The sequence below is a fragment of the Camelus bactrianus genome, chromosome X (assembly GCF_048773025.1).
Source record: "Camelus bactrianus isolate YW-2024 breed Bactrian camel chromosome X, ASM4877302v1, whole genome shotgun sequence".
NCBI classification, from domain to species: Eukaryota; Metazoa; Chordata; class Mammalia; order Artiodactyla; family Camelidae; genus Camelus; species Camelus bactrianus.
In genome coordinates, this window is record NC_133575.1 from 57,176,607 (window position 1) to 57,202,033 (window position 25,427).

At 35.8% G+C, this 25,427-nt stretch overlaps 1 protein-coding gene across 6 annotated transcripts in view; it reads right to left on the reverse strand.

Moving 5' to 3' along the window:
- KLF8 (KLF transcription factor 8) overlaps positions 1–25,427 on the reverse strand; it is a 242,723-nt gene that overhangs the window by 11,832 nt on the left and 205,464 nt on the right. For 4 of the 6 annotated variants that reach the window (XM_074358831.1, XM_074358830.1, XM_010958295.3 and 1 more), the window contains 3 exons: positions 20,198–20,762; positions 17,034–17,145; positions 16,264–16,403 (listed from right to left, as the gene is read on the reverse strand). In XM_074358831.1, coding sequence (XP_074214932.1) covers positions 16,264–16,403; positions 17,034–17,145; positions 20,198–20,762 — 817 coding nt within the window. Of the gene's footprint in view, positions 1–13,495; positions 13,580–16,263; positions 16,404–17,029; positions 17,146–20,197; positions 20,763–25,427 lie in introns of those variants that run through there. The other 2 variants (XR_012504514.1, XM_045519067.2) reach the window with 2 other exon arrangements.

Here is a 25,427-nt window from a genome sequence, read left to right on the forward strand (position 1 = left end):
TGTACCTGTTGGCCATCTGTATGTCTTCTTTGGATAAATGTTTATTTATGTCTTCTGCCTATTATTTGATTGGGTTGCTTGTTCTTTCAATATTGAGTTGTATGAGCTACTTGTACATTTTGGATATTAACTACTTGTCAGTTACATCATTTATAAATATTTTCTCCCATTCCATATGTAGGCTTTTCGTTTTATTGATGGATTCCTGTGCTGTACAAAACCTTTTAAGTTTGATTAGGTCCCATTTGTTTATGTTTGCTTTTAGTTCTTTTGCTTTGGGAGACTGATCTAAGAAAATATTGTTACAATTTATGTCCAAGTATGTTTTGCAAATGGTGTCATGTCTTATATTTAGGTCTTTAAACCATTTTGAGTTTATTATTGTATATGGTGTGAAGGAGTGTTCTAACTTCATTGATTTAAATGTGGCTATCCAACTTTCTTAGTACCACTTGCTGAAGAGACTATCTTTTCTCCATTCTTGCTTCCTTCATTGAAGATTAATTAACCATAGGTGTGTAGGTTTATTTCTGGGCTCTCTATTCAATTCCATTGATCCATATGTCTGTCTCTGTGCCAACACCATGCTGATTTGATTACTGTAGCTTTGTCATACAGTCTGAAGTCTCAGAGGGTTCTGCCTCCAGCTTTATTCTTTTCCCTCAGGATTGCTTTGGCAATTTCAACCTGTTGTAGTTCCATATAAATTTTAGGAGTATTTGTTCTATTTCTGTGAATAATGTCATGGATACTTTGAAAGGGATTGCTTTAAATCCGTAGATTGCTTTGGGTAATATGGCAATTTTAACAATATTATTTCTTCCAATCCAAGAGCATGAGATATCTTTACATTTCTTTGTATCATCTTTAATTTCCTTTATCAATGTTTTACAACTTTTAGATACAAGTCTTTCATCTCCTTAGTTACGTTTATTCCAAGGTATTTTATTCTTTCTGATGCGATTTTAAAGGGGGTTTGTTTTACTTTCCCTTTCTGATATTTCATTGTTAGTGTAAAGAAATGCAACAGATTTCTGTATATTAATCTTGTATCCTGATAACTTGCTCAATTCATTAGTTCTAATAGTTTTTGTGTGGAGTCTTTTTTTAGAGTTCTCTATATAAAGTATCATGTCGTCTGCAAATGTTGAAATTTTACCTCTTCTTTTCCGATTTAGATACATTTTATTTCTTTTTCTTGCCTGATTGTTGTGGCTAGGACTCCCAATACTATGTTGAATACAAGTGGTGAGAATGGCATCCTTGTCTTGCTCTTGAATTTAGTGGGAAGGCTATAAATTTTCACCACTGAGTATTATGCTGGCTGTGGGTTTTTCGTAAATGGCTTTTATTATGTTGAGATATGTTCCCCCCTATACCCACTTTGGTAAGTGTTTTTAATAAGACTGAATGTTAAATTTTGTCAAATGCTTTTTCTGTGTCCATTGAGATGATCATGTGATTTTTCTGTCCTTTTGTTAATGTGGTGTATCACATTGATTTGCATATGATGAATCATCTTTGAGACCCTGGAATGAATCCAACTTGATTATGTTGTATAATCCTTTTAATGTATTGTTGGATTTGGTTTGCTAATACTTTGTTGAGAATTTTTGCATCTATATTCACTAAAGATATTGCCCTGTAGTTTTCTTTTTCTGTCGTGTCTCTATCTGGTTTTGGTAACAGGGTGATGTTGGCTTCATGGAATGAATTTGGGAGTGTTCTCAATTTATTGGAATAGTTTGAGCAAGATAGGTATAAGTCTTTCTTTGTATGTTTGGTGGAATTCCTCAGTGAAGCTGCACAGTCCTGGAATTTAGTTTGAAGGAAGGTTTGTTTTTTTTTTTTTAATTAGAAATTCTATTTCACTTCTAGTGATCAGAGTGTTAAAATTATGTTTATTCTTGAGTCAGTCTTGGCAGTCTGTATGTTTCTAGAAACTTGTCCATTTCTTCTAGATTTTACAATTTGTTGGTACAATTTTCATAGTAATCGCTTATGATATTCTTATGATATTTTTGTATTTCAGTAGTATTAGTTGTTATTTCTCCTCTTTAATTTCTTATTTTGTTTACCTGGGTCCTCTTTCTTTTCTTAGCTAGAGTTTTGTCAGTTTTGTTTATCTTTTAAAAAAACTACTCTTGGTTTTACTGATCTATTTTTTAAACTTCTATTTTATTTATTTCCTTTATGATTTTTATTATTTCCTTCTTTCTGCTGAATTTGATTTTTGTTGTTTTTATAATTCTTTTGAGTGGTAGGTTAGTTTGTTTATTTGAGATGATTCTTCTTTCTTGAGGAAGGCCTGCGAACTGCAGTATCTCATAGGCTTTTTAAGATTGTGTCTTAATTTTCATTTTTTTGAGGTATATTGTGATTTCTTCTTTGATTTCATCACTGATTTATTGGTTTTTTAGCAGCATTTGTTTAGTATCCATGTGTTTATTCTTTTCTCATTTTTCTTTTTTTGTGGTTGATTTCTAATTTCATACCACTGTGGCTGGAAAGATACTTGAAATAATTTCTATCCTCTTAAATTTGTTGAGGCTTTTTTTGTGACCTACTGTGGTCTACCCTAGAGATCATTCCATGTGCACTTGAAAACAATGTGCATTCTGGGTTTGTTTGTTTTAAACATAATGTCTTATAGATATCAATTAAATACAACTGGGTCTATTGTGTAATTTAGGGCCTCTTTTGCTTTATTGATTTTCTGTCTGGATTATTGGTCTATTGATATTAGTGAGGTGTTAAAGTCCCCTACTATTGTTGTATTATTGTCCATTTCATTTTATGTGTGTTAGTATTTATTTTATATATTTAGGTGCTCTTATGCTGAGTACATATATGTTAATGAGTGTAATATCCTCTACTTGCGCTAAACTCTTTATGATTATATGATGTCCTTCTTCTTTCTTTATGGCCTTTGTTTTAACGTCTATTTTGTCTGAGTATTGCTACCCATACTTTCTTGTTTTCATTTGCAAGAAGTATCTTTTCCCATTCCCTTACTTTCAATCTGTGTTCTTCTTTCACCCTGAAGTGAGTCTCTTGTAGGCAGCGTATAGCAGCCTTTTGTTTGCTTATCCAATCTGCCACTCTATGTCTTTTGACTGGAGCATCTAGTCCATTGACATTTAAAGTACTTATTGATATATAAGTATATCAATAAGGTATATACTTATTGCCATTTTAAACTTGGTTTTGCAGTGGTTTTAGTAGTTCTTTGTTCATTTCTTCTACTTTGTGCTTTTCCTTTTGTGATTTGATCGTTTTTTGTAGGATTGTTGAGTTCCTTTATTTTTGTCTGTTGTGAACCTATTATATGTTTTTGATTTGTGGTTACAATGGAGTTCAAGTATATTGCCAATAACTAGATATACTTGCTTTGAACAGGTAGTCATACAAGTTCAAAGACATTCTAAAGGATCTATATTTTCATACACCCCTTCCTCACATTTTTATGTCCTATTTTACCCATGCATACTTATCCTTTTACTGTTAATTGTAGCTATAATCGGTTTTACAAAACTTTTAATTGTTTTTAACCTATGTACTGGCTTATTTAAATGATCTTCAGCCCTTTGATATATTTGCCTTTCCTATTGTGATTGTCCCTTTCCTATATATTCTTGTTTATTTTCTATTTAGAGAAGACTTTTCAATATTTCTTTTAGGGTAGGTTTAGTATTGCTAAATTCTTTCAGTCTGCTTGTCTGAGAAACTCTTTATGTCTCCTTCTATTCTAAATGATAATCTTGCTGGGTAGAGTATCCTAGGTTGTAGGTTTTTCCCTTTCAGGACTTTAAATACATCATGCCACTCCCTCAGGACCGCAAAGTTTCTACAGAGAAGTCAGCTGATAGCCTTAAGGGGGTTCCCTTGTAACTGACTCTTTGTTTTTCTCTTGCTGCCTTTAAAATCTTCTTTTCATTTTTCATCTTTGCCATTTTAATTATGACATGTTTTGGTGTGACTCTGTTTGGGTTTATAATATTTGAGACCCTCTGTGCTTCCTGTACCTGTATATCTGTTTCTTCAGTTTTGGGAAGTTAACAGTCATAATTTCTTCAAACATGTATTTCAGTCCTCTTTTCTCTTCTTTTTCTGGAACTCCTATCATGCATAAGTTGGCATTTTCTATATTATTCCATAGATTTTGTTTGTTGTTTTCATTGTTTTCCATTTGTCTGTCTGCTGTCCTGATTGGGTGATTTCCATTATTCCATCTTCCAGATCACTTATTCATTCTTCTGTCCAATTTAGTCTGTTATTCATTGCTCCTAGATTGGTTTTATCTTGGCAATTGAATTGTTTTGATTGATTCATTTTTATTGCTTCTAGTTCCTTGTTATAGTGATCGGCATTTCTATTGATAATCTTTCTTAATTGCTTTATGATTTTTTACCTCCTTTTTGAACTCTTGGTCTAGTAGACTGGTAAGGTCTGTTTCATGATTTGTTCTTCCAAGGGATTTCTCTTGTTCTTTTCATTAAGAATGTTTCTTTTGCTTTTTTCTTTCATTTAACTTTCTCTGTCTTTATGAATTTAGGAGAAACAGTTTTCTACTGTGGTCTTGAAAGGGTGTTTTTATGTGGGAGTGTCCCTGTATAGAATGTCTGTTTAATATTTTTGTTGTGAGGGCTAGTTTTGGTATGGATGCCAGCCACAACTTTTCTCAAGTGTGCTGGCCATTATTCCCTTCATAGAAGATGTGATGGTTATTGTATTGTCTAGAGCCTTTGCTGGATGTGAGGTGAGGCTTCCTCTTTGCTCTGTGACTATCACAACACTTTTGGGGGGTGGGGCTTGCCCCCCTAGTTGTTGGAGTAGAAGCCCTGAGGGTCAGTTTTGATCTGGTTCCTTTGCCCTTGAGTGAGTGCCCTGCCCCAAAGGAGGTGATTTCTGAAGCAAGTGTGGTCCATGTGGTCACAATGAACTTATGTGTTGCCTGTGTAGGTGCCTGAAATTCTGCTTAGAAGCAGCACAAGGTCACATCCCCCCCTCTACTTTGCTTGTCCCAGATCCAGTGCAAGGTTGTGGTGTGGAGCAGGCTGGGGCTGGGAGTTGGGGAATTATGGCTGCAGAAAGTTAGGTGGCTGTGCTACTGCCTGGGTTCTGGGCTGCCTCTGTCAGCCCAGTTCTGGCACCAAACTGAGTTGTGGAGTGGGTAGAGCCATGGTGCTCTTGCCATGAAACAAAACCTGAGAGTTCCTGCCTGGTCTGGTCTGTTAGAGACTTAGCACTCAGCCACTGAATGTTTCTGTGGCATCACCCAGTGTGTGTGCTGGCAATGCTTTTTGGGCTGGACGCATCACCACTGTGTTTGCCAAAAATATGCTTCATGGTGGGGGAAGCTTCTTGACATTGTTCTAGGCAATGGTTTTTTGGATATTCAACCAAAAGCACAAGAAACAAAAGCAAAACTAGATAAAGGGATTCCATCAAAAGCAATCAACACAGTGAAAATGCAGCCTGTGGGATGGAAGAAAATATTTGCAAACCACATGCCTGATAAGGGTTAATATACAAAATAAATGAACTCTTCCAACTCAACAGCAAAAAAAAAAAAAAAAAAAGAAAGAAAAAGAAAAAAAAGAAAAGAACCCAATTAATTAAAAAATGGACAAAGAGTCTAAATAGATCTTTCTCAAAAAAAGACATGCAAATGGTCAACAGGTATATAAAAAGTCAATAGATATATGCCCACCTTCACTAATAATCAGGAAAATTTAAGTACAAATCACAATGTGATATCACTTCACCCCTGTTACAATGGCTATTATAAGAAAGACAAAAGATAACAAGTGCTGGAGAAGATGTGGAGAAAATGAAATCCTTGTACACTGTTGGTGGGAATGTAAATTGGTACAACTACTGTACGAAACAATATGAAAATTACTCAAAATTTAAACATAGAAATGCCACATGACCCAGCAATCCTACATCAGGGTATACAGCCAAGGGAATTGAAGTAGTATCTCAAAGAGATATTTGCACTCCCATGTTTATCACAGACTTATTCACAATAGCCAAGATACAGAAATAACCCAGTGTCTGCCAATGGATGAATGTATAAGTATCATGTGGTAAGTATATACAATTAAATATTATTCAGACTTAAAACAAGGAAATCCTGCTATTTGTAAAAGCATGGAAGAACCCAGAGGACATTATGCTAAGTGAAATGCGTCATATTCAGAAAGACAAATACTGCATGACCTAATGCAGTATTTGGAACACATGCAGTATGTGCAATCTAAAAATGTCAAACTCAGAGAGGAGATCAAGATGACAGAGTAAGAGGATGCTATGCCCACCTCCCCCCACAAACCCATCATAACTATATCTACATGTGGAGCAACTCTCTATAAATACAAACTGGAGGATGTCAGAAAGGCTCTTCTATGACCACGGTGGTAAAGAAAGAGCCACAGGGTCAGAAGGAAAAGAGGAGAAGTTATCAGGTCAGGATTCAGGTTCCTAACAGAAGACATAAAGGAGAAGGGATATCATGGGCTCTGGGATCTTCTATGTCAAGTGAGAAGTTTGAGGCATCTATTGGGTACCCCATCCCTGGGGCTTGACACTGGGAAGATGAGTGCCCTTAGCTGGTTTTAAAACCAGTGAAACTTACTGGAAGGCTGTAAGAAACTGAGAGGCTGCTTGTGAAGAGCAAGCGTATGTGTTTTCTGACTCCCAGGAACAAGGCAAGTAGGTGGATAGAAAATGGCCTGGGGCTCTGGCTGATTTCCTGTGACCATCTCAGTACACACCCCAGCCTGCACTGTGGGCCTGTTCCAGCCCCTCTTTCTCTGGCTCAGTTCTCCATTAGGGCAAAGGCTGCTGTTCCTGAGAAGAGTGCACACTTTTGGGGAGGGAGGGACTTAGCTAGGTCGGACATGGCCCTGTACCTGAACAGGGTGAAGGTGGCCATTGCTGATGTGTATGAGAAAGTGGCAGCTTGGGAGTTACCTAAAGCTCTGATTGGCATGCCAGGACTATCCTAGGCATGCTCCACCCATATCTGGCACTTGCTCCAGCCCCTCTTGTTCCAGTGCTGCTTTCCACTGGGGCAAAAGTGCCATTGCTTGGAGTGTGTGTGCATACTTAGAGGAAGCAGAGATGGCTTAGACCTGATCCTGCATGTGAATGGGGTGAGGGCAATCATTGGCAGTGAGCACGTAAAGGCAGTGGATTGGAAACTGCCTGACTAGCTTGATAGGATCACATCAGCACACACCCAACTCTGCACCAGGCATCTGCACCAGCACTTCTTGCTCTGGCACTACTCTCCACTAGGGTGGAAGTACCCTTACCTGAGCAAGAGTGCACACTCATAGGGACTGGAAACAGGTGAGACCTAAACCTCAGGACTTCTACTGAAGAACCCTGGGCATCAACCCTGCCCTCAATATGGTGATGATAGCCGCTGAGCATAGGAAAAGCCCTGGTTCACACCTGGAGAAGGCTCTAGTTCCTCCATCTCCAGCCCTACATGCCATCAAGGTAGTAGATGCCAGTACATGTAAGGAGAAGGTGGGATCCATGCTCACTTCAGATCCAGCTCTCCCATCAAAGCCAATGGGCACATGTAGATGCATATGGATGTTCCCACATAAGGACACTACTTCAAGACCAGGATGGGCAACTGTGTCACCTAATTTCATAGAGACACAGAAAACTAAACAAAATGAGAAGTCAGAGGAATTTGTTTCACATGAAAGAACAAGGAAAAAAAAATTACAAAAATCTCCTACTGAAACAAAGATAAAAAATTATCAGATAAAGAGTTGAAAACATTAGTAATGAAATGCTAACTGAACTTGGGAAAAGAAGAGATGAACACAGTGAAAATTTTAACAAGTAACTAGAAAATATTTTAAAAGACCCATTCAGAAATGAAGAATTAAATAGCTGAAATAAACACATAAGAAGGAATGAATAGACTAAGTGATACTGAAGAACACATAAGTAATCTGGAAGGTAGAATAATGAAAATCACCAATCAGAACATAAAAAAGAAAACAAAAATTTTGAAAAAAATGAAAGTAGCTTTAGAGATATCTGAGAAATCATTAAGCATACTGACATTCACATTATAGGGGTCCCAGAAAGAGAAGAGAGGGAGGGGGCATTGAAAATGTATTTGGGGAAATGATAGCTGAAAATTTTGCAAACCCAAGGAAGGAAATAGATATCCAAGTACAAGAGTCACAGAGGATTCCAAACAAGATGAATCCAAACAGCAAGACATGTCATATTTAAAATCACAAAAGTTAAAGATGAAGAGAGAATTATAAAGGTGACAATGAATATATATATGTTCATGTATAACTGAAAAATTGTGCTCTACACTGGAATTTGACACAACATTGTAAAATGATTATAAATCAATAAAAAATGTTTAAAAAAGAGAGAATTATAAAGGAAGCAAGAGAAAAACAAAAAGTCATATACAAGGGAATCCCCATAACGTTGTCAGCTAATTGCAGAAATTTTGCTGGCAGGAAGGGAGTGGCATACTGTATTCAAAGTGCTGAATGGGAAAAACCGAAACCTAAGATACTCTATTCAGCAAGACTATCATTCAACTAAAAGAGTTCATCAGTACTAAACCTACCCTAAAGAAACATCATCGGTTCTTTTCTAAGTGGAAAAAAGTAAGAATCTATAGGAAATGGAAAACACCACCAAGAAAGGCAAATGTATAGTAACTATTGAGGATCAACCAATCACATAAGCCATTACAAAGATTAAAAGATAAAAAATTGTAAATGTAACAATAACCACAATAAACAGGAGACAAACATAAAGATGTAAAATATGACATCAAAAAATCAAAATATGGGTAAGGGAAGAAAAAATTTAGTTTTTTTAGAATGTGTTTGGACTTAAATAACTATGAGTTTAAAACAAGTAGATACAGTTACAGGTCAACATATATGAACCCCATAGTAACCACAGATAAAAAACCTATAGTAGTTACACAAAAAAGTTAAAAGGAAGAAATACAATCATATTACTAAAGAAAATCCTCAAATCACAAGGGAAGAAAAACAGAAGAAGAAATGAACAAAGAACTACAAAAACAACCAGAAAACAAGTAATAAAATGGGAATAAGTACATACCTATCAATAATTACTTCAGATGTCAATGGACTAAATGCTCCAATCAAAAGACATGCTGGCTGTGTGTATAGCTCAGTGGTAGAGCACATGCTTAACATACATGGGGTCCTGGGTTCAAATGCCTAGTACCTCCATTAAAAAATAAATTCATAAAACAAAATAAGATATTAAAAAAAGACATGGTGGATGACTGAACAGAAAAACAAGACCCATCTATAATGCTCCTTAAAAGAGACTCACTTTAAGTTTAAGGATATGCACAGACAGAAGATGGGGGGTAAAAAAAAGATATTTCATAGAAACAGAATAAACATGAAAGCAGAGGTAGCAACACTCAAAGAAGACAAAATAGGCTTTAAAGCAAATGCTATAACAAAGGAGAAGCAATGACATTATATAATGATAAAGGGATCAATATAAGAAGATGATATTAACTTCTTAACATGTATAAACCCAATATGGGAGCACCTAAAATATAAAGCAAATATTAACAGACATAAGAGGAGAAAATGGCAGTAATTCAATATGAGTAGGAGACTTTAGCACCCCACTTATATCAGTCAACAGATCATCCAGACAGAAGTCAGTAAGGCAACAGTGGTCTTAAATGACACAATAGATCAATTGGATGTAATAGATATCTACAGACATTTGATCCCAAAACAGCAAAACACACATTTTTTTCAAGTGTACAGGAAACATTCTCCAGGATAGATCATGTGCTAGACCACAAAAGAAGTCTCAACAAATATAAGAGAAAATTACAGGCCAACATCTCTGATGAATATAAATGCAAAAATCCTTAACAAAATATTAGCAAACTGAATTCAATAATACATAAAAAGGATCATGCACCATGATCAAGTGGGACTTATTCCAGGGTTGTAAGAATGGTTCAACATTCACAAATCACTGTGATAAAACAGATTAACAAAAGAAAGAATAAAAATCACATGATCATCTGAATAGGTGCTTAAAAAGCATCTGACAAAATTCAACATCCATTTATAACAAAAACTCTCAAAAAAGTGAGCATAGAGAAGTTGTACCTTAACATAGTAAAAGCCATATGTGACAAATCTAAAGTTAACATCATACTCAATGACAAAAAGATAAAAATGTATCCTCTAATACAAAGAACAAGACTAGGATGCTCATTATTTCTACTTTTATTCAATACAGTATTAGAAATTCTTGTCAGAGAATAATAAATAAACAAGAGAAAGAAATAAAAGGCATCCAAATTGGAAGGGAAATATTAAAACTGTCACTGTTTGCAGATGACAGGATACTATATATAGAAAATCCTTAAGTCTCCATCAAAAAACTATTAGAACTGATAAATGATTTCAGTAAAGTTACAGGATACAAGATTAATATACAGAAATGTGTAGGTTTTCTATATAACAATGAAATAGAACAAAGATAAATAATGGAAACCATCCCATTTACAATCACATCAAAAAGAATCTAGGAATAAACTTGAATAAGGAAGGGAAAGACCTACATCCAAAACTACAAAACACTGATGAAAGAATTTGAAAATGATACAAAGAAATGTAAAGATATTCCATATTTTTAGATTGGAAGAATTAATATCGTTAAAATATCCATACAACTCAAAGCAATATACAAATTTAACACAATCTTTAACCAAATGTCCATGACATTTTTCACAGATCTAGAACTAGTAATATTAAAATTTATGTGAAACCACAAAAGACCCCAAATAGCCAAAGCAATCTTCAGAAAAAAAAGAACAAAGCTAGAAGTATCTACTTCCTGGCTTTAGACTATACTTCAAAGCTACAGTAATCCAAACAGATTGGTACTGGCACAAAAAAGGCATATCAGTGGAGAACCCAGGAATTAATCCATGCACATATGGTCAATTAATCTATGACAAAGTAGGCAAAAATACACAATGAGGAAAAGACAGTCTCTTCAATAATTGGTGCTGGGAAAATTGGACAACAACACATAAAAGAATGAAATAAAACCTTTTCTCACACTGTATTTAAAAAAAACCTCAAAATGGATTAAAGACATAAATTTAATATCAGAAACCATAAAATTCTAAAAGAAAACATAGCGAGTACACTCTTTGACATAATTCATAGCAATATTTTTTGGATCTGTCTCCTCAGGTAAAGGAAACAAAGCAAAAATAAATGAATGGGAACTAATTAAATTTAAAAGCTTTTGCACAGCAGAGGAACCCGTAAACAAAATGAAAAGGCAACCTACTGAATGGGAGAAAATATCTGCAAATGGTATTCCAATAAGGTGTAAAATATATTAACAAAATATATAAACAGCTCATATAACTCCATATCAAAAAAAACAAAGAACCTAATGAAATAATGGGCAGAAGACCTGCATAGACATTTTCCCAAAGACATACAGATGGCCAACAGGCACATGAAACAGTGCTCAACATTGCTAAACACCAGGGAAATGAAAATCAAAACCATAATGATGTATCATCACACAGACTTCAGAATGGCTAATATCAAAATGTCTATAAATAACAAATGTTAGCTAAGATACGGAGAAAAAGAAACCCTAGTACACTGATCATGAGAATTTAAATTGGTGCAGCCATTATGGAAAACAATATGGAGGTTTCTCAAAAAACTAAAAATATCCTATGATCCAGCAATTCCACTCCTGAATTATATATTTATCTGAAAAAAATGAAAACATGAATTTGAAAAGATATATGCACCCCAATGTTCATAGCAGAATTATAGCCAAATAACCAAAATATGGAAGTAACCTATGTGTCCATCAACAGATGAATGGATAAAGAAGTGATAAAATATATATACACAATGAAATATTACTCAGCCATAAAAAAGAATGAAATTCTACCATTTGCAGCAATGTGAATGGACCTCATTATGTTAGTGAGATAAGGCAAACAGGGAAAGAAAAATGAATGTATATGCAAAAGAGAAACAGACTCACAGATATAGAACACCAACTTGTTACCAAAGGAGAGAGGGAAGAGGGGAGGAACAAATTAGGAGAATGGGATTAAGAGACTCAAACTACTATGTAAAATATAGATAAGCAACAAGCATGTATTGTATAGCACATGAAATTATTGCCATTATCTTGTGATAAGGTATAATCGTGTATAATCTACAAAAATACCAAATCACTATGTTGTACACCTGAAAATAATATAATATTGTAAATCAACTATACTTCAAGTAATCCCACCCCTGGGCATATATCCAGAAGGAACCCTACTTCAAAAAGACACCTGCACCCCAATGTTCATAGCAGCACTATTTACAATAGCCAAGACATGGAAACAGCCTAAATGTCCATCAACAGATGACTGGATAAAGAAGTGGTGGTATATTTATACAATGGAATACTATTCAGCCACAAAAATGACAACATAACGCCATTTGCAGCAGCATGGATGTTCCTGGAGAATGTCATTCTAAGTGAAGTAATCCAGAAAGAGAAAGAAAAATACTATATGAGATCACTCATATGTGAAATCTAAAAAAAAAAAAAAAAAAAAAAAGAACATAAATACAAAACAGAAACAGACTCCTAGACATAGAATGACATAGAATACAAACTTGCAGTTGCCAGGGGAGAATGGGGTGGGAAGGGACAGACTGGGAGTTTAAAATTTGTAGATACTTACAGGCATATGTAGAATAGATAAACAAGACCATACTGTATAGCACAGGGAAATATATACAAGATCTTGTGGTAGCTCACAGTGAAAAAGAATGCAACAATGAATATATATATATGTTCATGTATAACTGAAAAATTGTGCTCTACCCTGGAAATTGACACAACATTGTAAAATGACTGTAACTCAATAAAAACATTAAAAAAGAAAAAAAAGATGTGAATATATACACACACAGTGGAATATTACTCTATATTACTCTGCCATAAAAAATGGAAAAATTTCATTCTTCCATTTGCAGCAAAGTGGACGGACCTGGACAGTATTATGCTTAGTGAAATAAGTCATACAGAGAAAGACAAATGTATGCTTTCACTTGCATGTAGAATCTAAAAAAAATAAATGAATAAACAGAAAGAGAATCACAGATATAGAGGATAAACTAGTGGTTACTAGTAGGAAGAGGAGTGGGTGGAGGGACATACCGGGGGAGAGGCAGATAGGGGTAGGCGATTAGGATATATTGTACAGCACAGGAAATACAGCTAATATTTTTTAACTTTAAATAGATCATAATCTATAAAAATATTGGATCAGTATGTTGCACACCTGAAACTGATATAATATTGTAAATCAACTATACTTTAATTTAAAAAATGTCAAACTCATTGAAACAGAGCATAGAATGGTGCTTACCAGGGCCTGAGGCAGAGGGGTATGGGGAGATGTTGGTCCAGGGGTACAAATTTCAGTTTTGCAAGATAAATAAGTCCTGGAAATCTAATGTACAACAATATGGCTATAGTTAACAATACTGTATATTTGAAATTTGCTAAGAGGGTGTATATTACATGCTCTCACCAGACACACACGCACACACAAAATGTAACCTGGTGAGGTGATAGATATGTTAATCATCTTGATTGTGGTGAATATTTCACAATGTACGTGTATATCAAATCAGCCAATTTTGCATCTTAAATATATGCAATTTTAATTTTCAACTATAAATTTGGAGGAGAAAAATAATAAATTAAGACAAAAAAATCTGTGTGCGGCAGTGAGACTAAAATTGAAAGAATATAGCCAACATTTATTGAGAGCTCATTATATGTCAGGTAATATTCTAAATGTTTAGACTATTAATATTTCCAGATAAGGAAACTGTGGGAAATAAAGGTGATGTAACTTTTCAGCTAATGAGTACACTCAAATCCAGGCAGTGTAGTTTCACAATATATGCTCTTGGCTATTATGCCTATATCCCCAATAAAAGAGCTATTTGAAGAAGAAAACAATAGAACCTTAGAAACAAACAACTGGAGGAATAAGAGAATCCTAAGAATCAATGATTAATTTTGCATCTGAGTGAATGGGTGATGCTGTTATTAGAAACTAGGGCTTAACTGTACATTTAATGGAAATTGTTGTAGCTCTACTTCCTACTTTATATGATTCTAACTCAGGGGAGATGAAGGGCTGCATTGTATCCAGATAAGCAAGAGCCTCATGGCTCTCTGCTGAGAAAAAAATCTACCACAGACAAAGATGTTACTCTCTGGAACCCTTTGAAATAAATCTTAATTTTTAGAGGGCAATAAATCAGGCATTTCTGCAGCTGCTTCAGTTCCAAAGAACCTGTGGAACACCAGCAATGGAAAAAAGTATACCCAGGTATACTAAGTATACTACAGTTGGATTCCTGGGGGCTTTTCCCACTTAAAGGTGTGATCATTGGCAAATTGTCTCTGAAAATGGCATCTCCATCCACCCAGTCACCCAAAAAAGAAATCTGAGAGTCATCAGTGTCCCCTCAATCATCAATATACTTCCTTCTCTCCACATCCACTCCTAACATCCTAGCTAGGCTCTGATCATTTTTTGTCTGCATCACTATAGTAGTCTTTTAAGTGGTCTTCCCCCTTTCACTCTTGCATCTCAATGCTTCCACCAACTACTGCACTCAATATGCCTAGCCATGCTGGGCTTCTGTCAGTAATTAGAACAAAGCAAGCTCATTCTTATCTCACAGCTTTTGTTCTCTAACCAAGAACACTCAAGCTTTTTGCATAGCTGGCTCCTCATATTGATTATGCTAGTTTAGATCTAAATTGGAATAAACTTTAAAAAAATTTATTAGGTAATTGTGGAAATTCGATATTAAGGAATTTTTATGTGCTAGTAATATTGTGCTTATTTTTAAATGTTTGTGTTTTAAAGATATATTCTGAAATATTTATGACTAAGATAATGTGATGTCTGGAATTTGCTTCAAAATAGTACAGTGGGGAACGGGATAGTTGGTAGGGGTGTGGAAGAAATAAAATTGGCCATATACTAATATAATTGTTGAAGTTGGGTAAAGAGTACATGGGAGTCTGGTAAACTATTCTACTTTTGCATGTTGAAAATTCAGGTTTAAATCCTTAAACATTATGTATGTATGTATGTATGAATATATATATTCATTCAGTGGAATCAGCCTCCATCCTATGTGGAGGAGAAGCAAAGAAAACATCAATAAATAAATAAAAAGGTGTTACGGGAATATTGGGAGAATTTAGCCTGGAAACCAATCACCTGTTCACAGCCTTGGGACATAGCAATCAAAACTCTGGGTTCTTCTATACAAACCCTAATATAATATATGTTTATAAGAAATGAGGGCCCCTGCCTTATCCAGGGTGTCCAACCTCACTTCTGAGCTGGAGATGACTGGAGTTGAGGAGTCTTCAAGGCAGAGGATACAAACAGATGACTGACAAGCTACTTCTGGACCATAGGCAGGTTTCTTTGAATCCATGGTGTTATAAAATTTCTTTAATTAGATGCTAACATTCAAATCTGGAATGTTTCACAAAAAATCTTGATTTTTTTTTAATTTGGAAGATTTGGTAATACTTAGTTGGAATTGAGTGACAGTTCTCCTTCAAATTGGGCAGGTTGCCTGCTCCCCTCCAACCCTCACTTCTGACCTCCCTGGTATGCTTTACTTATTCTTGCTAGCATGCACCTTTTTTCTAACATGAACAAAGGTATGTTATAATTTGGTGGATGGTGCTGAGCTCCAAAAGCTTGCTTTAATTTCACTATACTTTTCAATACTCAGTAAAACGTAGGGCTCTGGTAGAAAGGGAGGGAGTGATGTCTTAGCTGCCTTAATCTTCACATAAGTGTTAAGACTTCCCAATTAGAAAGATTGCAGGTGCTCAATGGGGATAATGACTATTCAGAAGATACCAGGCGTAGTGTTTTCTTAGGCTGGTTTCATGAAAGCTACCGTAGACTAGAAACAAGACATGGGGTAAAAGCCATGAATGGAGCCTGTGCCCATGAGTATAAATAGATCAGTCTTTGTTGCAAGAATTTCTTCTCTTCCTATCTCTCAGAGATTAAATGTGTGTATGTGTATGTTTGTGGGTGTGTGTGTGTGTGTGTTGAGGGTAGGGTGGAGGTGGGCAGACCTGTATGGATTCTGCGGTGGGCTTTCAGGTGAGAGCTTTTGGTGTACACTTTGCTGCATCCCGCAAAGTCACACTGATGAATCCGTCTTCTTTTCAAGTCAAGGGACTCTTCTCCCTGCATTTGGGTCATTGCTGCTGGTCTGAGCAAAGAAAGAGAAATAGGGCCAAGTAATGATTTTAAAGTGAAGGCTAGGTAAATGGACTTACATGTAATGGTATCACCTCATACATGCATTAAATTTATGCAAATTTATCACCAGGCGTCTCAAGAGAAGAAATAAGTGAAACAATTCAAGTAATTCCCTCATCTAGGCCATTCTGTTCAGTAAGTGTAAGTCCCAGGAGGTGGTAATGTTTCCTTGGGTGATTTCTGTTCCTAAGCAGTGTGAGAATTTCACTCTAACAAATCTCATTCTTATGTTTAAAGGAATGTATTTTTCATACAACATGATTGCTAAAACACAAGCCAACTACAAGGCTGCTTTAAAATTACGGAGAGAAACAGAATACGACTGTACTTTACGGGAAATTTGCAGGTTTCTTTCCAAAAGTAAAATTGATGATCTACATTATAACATTACTCTGTCATAACATACATGTCCATGCACATATATGCACACAAGCTTATACCTTAATTGAGAAGGCGTTTACCTATATTTTGTTGTCCTCAAATTCTTATAAATTTGTGTCTCAGAATTTTTTCCACTTCTACCACAGACACACACATATATACAAAGAGACAGTCCTGAAGTAAAGATAAAAGTACTCACTCTTGCTGTAGTCCCTGAAGGCCCTGTAAGGTTGAGGATCCACTCTCAATTGCATTCTCCTCACTGTCACTTGGGATCTCCAGTGGAGACATGGAGGTGGGGTCAACTTTCACTAAAAGGAAAGAAAAGAGCAGTGTGGGCTACAAATATATGTACTTCTGCATTCATTTTCAGGATTCCCAGTTTAGCTCACAATGAGATGTATCAGCAAGGTAGAAAAATAAAGAAAAAGCAAAGATGGAAGAAGTACATATGCATGGGAGGAAGAGAAGAACATTTAAAATTTTAGCACAGAAGGATACATAAATTCCTTTGAGGGAATTCTGGTACCACTAGAATGAGCTTCTCCAGGATAGCAAGATAAGATAGAAGGTTTCTCTAGGATAGGGTTTAGGTATGATTCATCTCTTTATCTTCAGCCCCCAGGACAGGTCTGCTGAAAAGTCAGGTTCAATGTGTGTTTGTTGAATCAAATTTTAAATAGTTCCATGGCTGTCCTAAGATCAATGCCTAGGCTCACACCAGAGGTGAGAACATCTTCTTTGGTTTTCATGTTCCTAAGTCGAAATAAGTCAATGAGATGAGACACATAATTAGCACCTAATAGGTGCTTGATACATGTTAGCATCCTTCCCTTCTACCTATGTTGGCAGAAGCCCTCAAGTATTTATTGCCAACCATTGGTGTTTCTGATCCCTAACAAAACTCATTCAGGTGGTCAGCCATCTCTTAATCTAGTGAAAGCTTCTGTATAGAAGAAACTTATGGGTGGCAATAAGGTTGGGGGTGGAGAGTATTTGGCTAATGCAGTCACCTCCAAACATTGTATATCATTCACTAAAATGTTTAAAGCATGCATCTCAATAGGGGATGTGTGTCTGTGTGTGTGTGTATGATATAAATGTACCAGTATCCTAAAATTTTGTGTACATTATGAAAAATAAACAAAATAACATGTAAAGGGTGACAAAATAAAAATAGAACATTTGATACTTTCTTCTAGTACTCCATTTATTTTGTACAATACCCAACCTCACCCCTCACCAAGCTGAAAGCATAGTACTTTGGAGACCACAAGGCTAATGGTCTCAGCTTGAAACTACACTGAACACTTTTAAAATTGATTCTATTAATTTAAAGTGGCTCTGGTAGACTGATGGATATTATGAGCAGAATTCAAAGCCCCATAACCATTCCTTGGTTTTATTACTGCCTTGATATCAGCAAATTCTCACACAGAGAATTTAATTTTCCCATTTCCTTTTTTGTTTGGCTCTTCCCCTATATAAGAATTGATAATCATGTCTTAATTAACCCCTTCAGGGGACCTCAAAAACAAGGTTGTTATGAACATTTATCATTACCACAATTAACCACTAGTAAATAATGGCTTTTTTTCATAGTTACAGAAAAGGTTTTTTGTTTGTTTGTTTGTTTGCTTTTTTGCAGGAAAATCCCAGAAGTGGTTGCCAGGACCATTTTTATTTATTTTTTATTTTTTAAACATTTTTTTATTGAGTTATAGTCATTTTACAATGTTGTGTCATATTCCAGTGTAGAGCACAATTTTTCAGTTATACATGAACATACATGTTCATTGTCACATTTTTTTCACTGTGAGCCACCACAAGATCTTGTATATATCTCCCTGTGCTATACAGTATAATCTTGTATATCTATTCTGCATATGCCTGTCAGTATCTACAAATTTTGAACCCCCAGTCTGTCCCGTCCCACTCCCTGTCCCCTTGGCAACCACAAGTTTGTATTCTATGTCTATGAGTCTGTTTCTATTTTGTATTTATGTTCATCTTTTTTTAAGTGAAATAGGCCAGAAAAAGAAAAATACCATATGAGATTGCTTATATGTGGAATCTAAAAATAATGGCACTTTTATTCAAAAAAACATGCCAGAGTCTCAGCAACTTGATGCTTAGTATGTCATTTTTCATTCTCCTACATTTAGTGATGAGATAATCACAAGGCATTGAATTTCAAAGGTAAAAAACACTTAAGTTCTTTTTTCACTGAGCTGAAATCGTATACCAAGTCATTTCCATACACATATCTCTCTTTTGATTTTTTTAATTCATGCTAAACATTTATCAGTTCCTCATCTGACATGGGTTTGAGTCCTCTCACCATCTTAATCTTTCTCCTCCAATTATATTCCAATTCCTCAACATCCTCTCTAAAGTTGAACGTCCAAAAGTGATTATAATTCTACAGATGTGGTGAAGCTAAATATCTTGAACCACTTAAGCGGCCATATAATTTTCTTTTATCATTCTCAATTACAAACTAAAGTAGATATACCTCCAGAAGGGTAACTGGATAGCTGGGGGATAGTGGTAAAAGGAAGACAAGGTTCCTTTCTGAATTCTAAACTTATTCTAAAAATTAAATAAAGGGTAACATTACAGCGTATAAACTCTTTCCTGGACAAATTTTCAAATTTGTTCATCAAATTATTTGTGACAAGTACTATTTGTGTGCTCTCTCGAGATACACAAAGAGAAATTAAGTCTTGCAAGTAAAAAAGTAAAATGAGTAAAAAAGTAAAATGGAGGATGATAGATGCCAAATGAGGAGGAACATAGGAAAGATGGCAACATTTCAAAGAAGACTATTTTACCTGTAGGGAAGACAATGCAGGGGGGCTAAGCCTGGCTATATGCATAGGGCTAGAAACATTCTCAACTTTTCTACCAAAGCATTCCTAATGGCATAAAAGATTAAACACATCCTCCTGGGAAGTCCCAGGGTGGGTGCCTTAGAAGGCTTAAAACTATTTTTGAAGTTTTTATTTTATCTTAAAACATTATTCAAATTTTATATTTTTCTCTTTAACCATATCATATTTTTAAAATATAAACTGTTTTAAATTACTTATTATTAAATAACATAGAGGTTTCAGGGAAGATATATAGTGTTTCACTCAAGGATATGCATACTCCAGTTTGAGAAACATGGGCTAAACAAAAAAGAGTCATTGTACATTTGTAAGTATTGAGGAGACATGATAAAAGAAGTGTTTATGAACAATTGCTCAAGCTGTATGTGAGAATAATTGGAGAGAATGAAAAGAAACAGGAGATACGATATTCTAAAAGAGAATAAATGAAGGAAGGTAAGGTCCAGCAAAGGGGCACACTGATGCTCACCTGATCCAGCATTTTTGCCATCTCCTCCAATGAGTGGGACTGTAATGGCTGCAGGGCCCCCATCTGCAGGCAAAGTAGTATACACCATGGGCAGTGACTGCACCACCACTGGGATGGCCTTCAGACCACCCATCTTATTTGGCAGACTGACTGAGGGGATGGTGTGAATCACATGTAAGATCTGCTGACCACCAGTCCCCTGAGAGGAGGTCAAGATAGAGCCTGGGGTCAGAACAGTAGGGATATTTGTTGAAGTGCCTGTGTCAGATGTTGAAGTGGATGCTACAAGGGTCTGAGAAGCAGGCTGTGGCTTGGGAGGACGTATTGGAGCTTGCAGCATACTGGCAGGCTGGAGAGGAGCCTTGGGCTTGTGAAGGGAGAGGTCAACTGGTTCCACCTGGGGCAAGTTGAAATCATTAGCCAGAAGTTCTTCTGGGGGCTCAATCTTGATGTCATTTAACAGTGCTGGGTTCTCCATGGGGCTGGCATCCAGGAGTGGTGGAGATGTCATATTATTTCTGTCTGCTGTCTTAAGAGAATCTCTAATTTGAACAGGGCCAGTGACCTAAAATAAATAAACAAATAAGAGGTAAAAAACAGTGAGTATTTGTACCCTGAAGAAGACATGTGAGCAATGAAAGAAAGAAATCTCTGTTCTCTTGTCATGGACAGAATATATAGTGAGTTGAGAAAAATGAGGTAAGAGTAAAAAGAGCAAAAAGCAAAAGAAGAGTTACCACAGTTTTAAAAAAAAAAGCAAAAGAAGAGTAAAGAGGAAAAAGGAGCACAAACTTTATTGAGCACCGGCACCAGGCACTGTATCAGGCAATGATACAAATTACTTCATTTAATCATTACAATAATTCTGCAAGATTAATTAGTATCAACACTTTCTGAGTATCCACTATAAGTGCTGTGCTAAGCCCAGTGAGGCCACACATGAATAAGGTATAGCCACAAAGTACACACCAACATATTAATTATAATGATAGAATAATGAGTAGCTTATAAGTCATACCATAACAAAAGATGCAGCAGACATATAAGCAAGGTATTTTAGAAAAAGAAAAAGGAATGATTCATTTTGTCTAGACAGGATCAGGGAAGGCTTCAAGGAGGAAGTGATATTTTATGTGGGTCTTAGAGGCCTAAGAGAAATTCTGTAGGTAGATGGAGTAAGAAAGATATTTCTTTTTACAGAGATATAACAACAGACAATATGTTTGGGAACTAATGATGCAGTACAGTCAGTTATATTATATGCAAAATCTAACTGTATAACTAATTCAATGATCACTTTATAGGTAATATATAAAATATCTTAAAACCTCAGCCTAATTTCAATTTTTCTAAGAATTCCATGAATTCAAAGGTGAAGGATATCCCCAATCAAAAAGTGGGCAAAAGACCTGAACAGACGTTTTTCCAAAGAAGACATGCAGATGGCTAACAGGTACATGGAAAGATGTTCAACATCATTAATTATTAGAGAAATGCAAATCACAACAACAATGAGACATCACCTCACACCTGTCAGAATGGCTATCATCAAAAAGTCTACAAATAACAAATGTTGGAGGGGATGTGGAGAAAAGGGAACCCTCATACACTGTTGGTGGGAATGTAAATTGGTGCAGCCACTATGGAAAACAGTATGAAGATTCCTCAGAAAAACTAAAAATAGAACTACCTTTGATCAAGCAATTCCACTCCTGAGTATATACCCAGAAAAAAAACCCAAAACACTAATTCAAAAAGATATATACACCTCAATGTTCATAGCACTATTTACAATGGCAAAATATGGAAGCAAACCAAGTGTCCATCAACAGATGAATAGATAAAGAAGATATGGTGTATATATATAATATATATAGATATTATGTAGTATGCATATATAGTATTATATATTACATATATATAATGGAATATTACTCAGCCATAAAAAGAGTGAAATTCTGCCTTTTACAGCAATGTGGATGGACCTAGAGACTTAGAGAATATTATGCTTAGTGAAATAAGTCAGACATAGATACTGTATGATATCACTTACACATGGAATCTAAAAAATAATACAAACAAATGTATATGCTAAACAGAAACAGATTCACAGATATAGAAAACAAACTAGTAGCCACCAAAGGGGAAAGGGAAAGGGGGAGGGGAAAATTTGGAGTAGGGGATTAAGAGGTACAGGTGACTATGTATAAAATAGATAAGTAACAAAGATATTTTGTATAGCACAGAGAATCATAGCCATTATCTTACAATAACTTACAATCACTATGTTGTACATTTGAGACTAATATAATGTAAATCAACTAAACTTCAATTAAAAAAAAAAGTCAAGGATATTGTGGACTGTATATTGCCATTGCCAAGCAACACTTTGGACCTTGAAGATGGCCTTGGAGACGGTGGTACTACTTAGCTAGTAAACAAAACAATATTCCATTCTCTATCAGGATTATATTTGAGTTGTGAGAGTTTTGAATTATGAGAAATGTTCAGGAAATCACCCATTGAAAAAAGTACAACTATCTTTTATCTCTGGAATATGAGGGAAGGTAGAGTTCAAGGAAAGGCTGGGTTATAAAAGATAATTGTTTTGAGAAGGGGAGTGGACAGAACTATTTCTGTGATATTTAACTATTTGCTTAATGAAAGATAGAAGGAGTAATAAGACTGGATTCAAAGAGATCAAAAAGGAAGTAAGAGAAAAAAGCTTGGTGAGACATTTATGAGACTATTGGATAAATTTGAATATTGACTGGTTATTGGATGATGTTAAAAAAGTAGTGTTAACTTTAAAGGGTTGATAATGATATTGTAATAGGCAAGAACAAATGTGACTCCATATTAGATCTGTTCCTTTAGCTCTAACTCTGTGCTCTATTTTCTGTGCTTAGTCACACTGGTTCTGCACCTTTTGTAAAAGAATGTTGCCTACAGCCTGAAATATACAGTATAGCCCATTCTCAAGGCTCTGACCTTTAAAGGCATAACACTTTCCCATTCATATAGAGATGAAAAGTTGCAGAACAGAGAATGCCATTTGTCTTGTTAAAGGTTTACACAAACATCATGATATGACCTACATGGACAGCTGCAAGAACAAAGGATTCCGACACCAAGAAGTTTGCAACAGCCAACCACACCCCCTCCCCTTTTAGTATAAAAGGAGCCTGAATTCTGACTTGGGTAAGATGGTTCTCCAGGACATTAGTCTGCCATATTCTTGGTCTGCTGGCTTTCCAAGTAAAGTTGTTATTCCTTGCCCCAACACCTCATATTCTGATTTATTAGCCTGTTGTGTGGTGGGCAGAATGAGTTTGGACTCAGTAACAATATTATGGTTATGATTTTTAAAATTTTAGATGAGAGATAATACGAGCCTGAACTCAAGAGAACGATGAGGGGCAAGGAGATATAGTGTCCTCTTGCTCTGACTTCTTTAAAAAACTCTCAGAGCATGCTGAGAGTGAGAAAAGACACCAAGAAGTACCCATGCTTTACCTACAGAATTTAGGCAGACAGCCATCTGCTTTCTCCTGCTGTGCTATGATGTTTTTGGTTTCTTGATTTATAAGCCCTCATCCCAACTCAGGCTTGTTTGTGGTCCACATGTTGCTTCAATCTGCTCCTCTAAGACATATCTTCTGTGATTTGTCTCAGTCTTTGACATATCTCTAAAATAATCCATCCCTCATGGGTGGATTCATTCCATCTAGGTAGAGGGGGCAGTAGAATCCTGTTGGTGGGGAGGGGGAAGATATGGAGAAGTTGTAAAGAATGGCTCTGCTGAACTTAAAAATTCCTTGTCCTCTGAATCCCCCAAATCAACCTAAGCTCTTATTTCTCCATATTTGCTACTTGTCTCTTCACCTGACTCCCTTCCCAAATTAAGGAGGCAAAATCCCAGGAATCCTTAAGGAAGAGTAGGAAGAATTATCTCTTCTATAGTCTCTCTATCATGACTATAAATAACATTGAGAATTAGAGTTATAACAGAAAGCATAAGAAGAGGTTAGGTATAATATCATTTTCTATCAGAATATAGATTGTGGGTGCAGATATAGAAATATACACTGTCAGCCAATATACATTAAGAAAGGCTCTAGTTAAAATTTTAGGAACTTTCTGGACTCTATGCTTTAGGCCCTAGAAACCTAAGGAAGCTGAAGTTCTGAATTGTAAATATAAAACGAAGACTACTTTGGCAACCTTACTCTTTTGCTAAATAGAGGCCGTTTCCTAGACCTTCATCATTGACCAGAATAATGCTATGATTTCAAGGCCTTGTGCTTAGCTAGTACTCAATCCACAGTTATTCATTTTATTGACAAACATATTATTCAGGGAAATCCAAAATGGAAAATGACTGATGAAAGCATAAAACTTGAAGAACATATAGGCTATTCTTATTGCCTTGTTGAGATAAGATGTTGCAGGGCCCTGCTTCAGCAAGCCACCATGAGTTGTCCTTCTGTAGACCAAGTCCGCCTTGTAGTCTACTAATTCTTAACAAAAACCCTGTCCACAAGAGGGCGTCAATCATTACTCTCTTTCTGCTATCATCACAAGACTTTAAAAGAAATGTTGGAAGTCCAGTTGTTTGGGTTGTATTGTTTTACTTCCTCAAATCATATCATCACATATTTCCTTCTGTACATATCAGTTTCAAGTGTATCTGTTATGTCTAAGTGAATCCGGCCTATAGCAAGGATTTTCTGGTTTATGAATGCTGTATTCTGCAAGTACGCTTCCTCAACAAAGCAGACTATGCTTGAAAGCAGCTCTCAAGGTTGACCTTACTGTTTTCTTGCTTTGTGGCCTGAAAACATAATAGGACAAGCATTCCATATCTACATATTACTATACTAAATGCTTTTTGTGTGCACTGAGAATTCTCTTTTAATATGGTCAAAATAATTTTAATAAGAATTTCAGTATACAATCTGAATTCTTTCATATTTTTATTATAGCTATCCCTATGGTCAAACACACACTATCTACCTTACTTTCTCTTTGTAGAGTCTGAGAAGATATAATGTAAGGAGTGAGTGAGTTTTCAGCCCTAGAGTTTTGGAGATATTTTAGAATTCTCACTAAGATGACTCAAAATGTCTCCCCATTCTACTTTTCATTGAGTACACACAGCTTTGGAAGCTCATATGAGGATTAATTTAAAGCTGTGTCGCTGTGGGCTGAGGGCCCCACAGCACGGTAG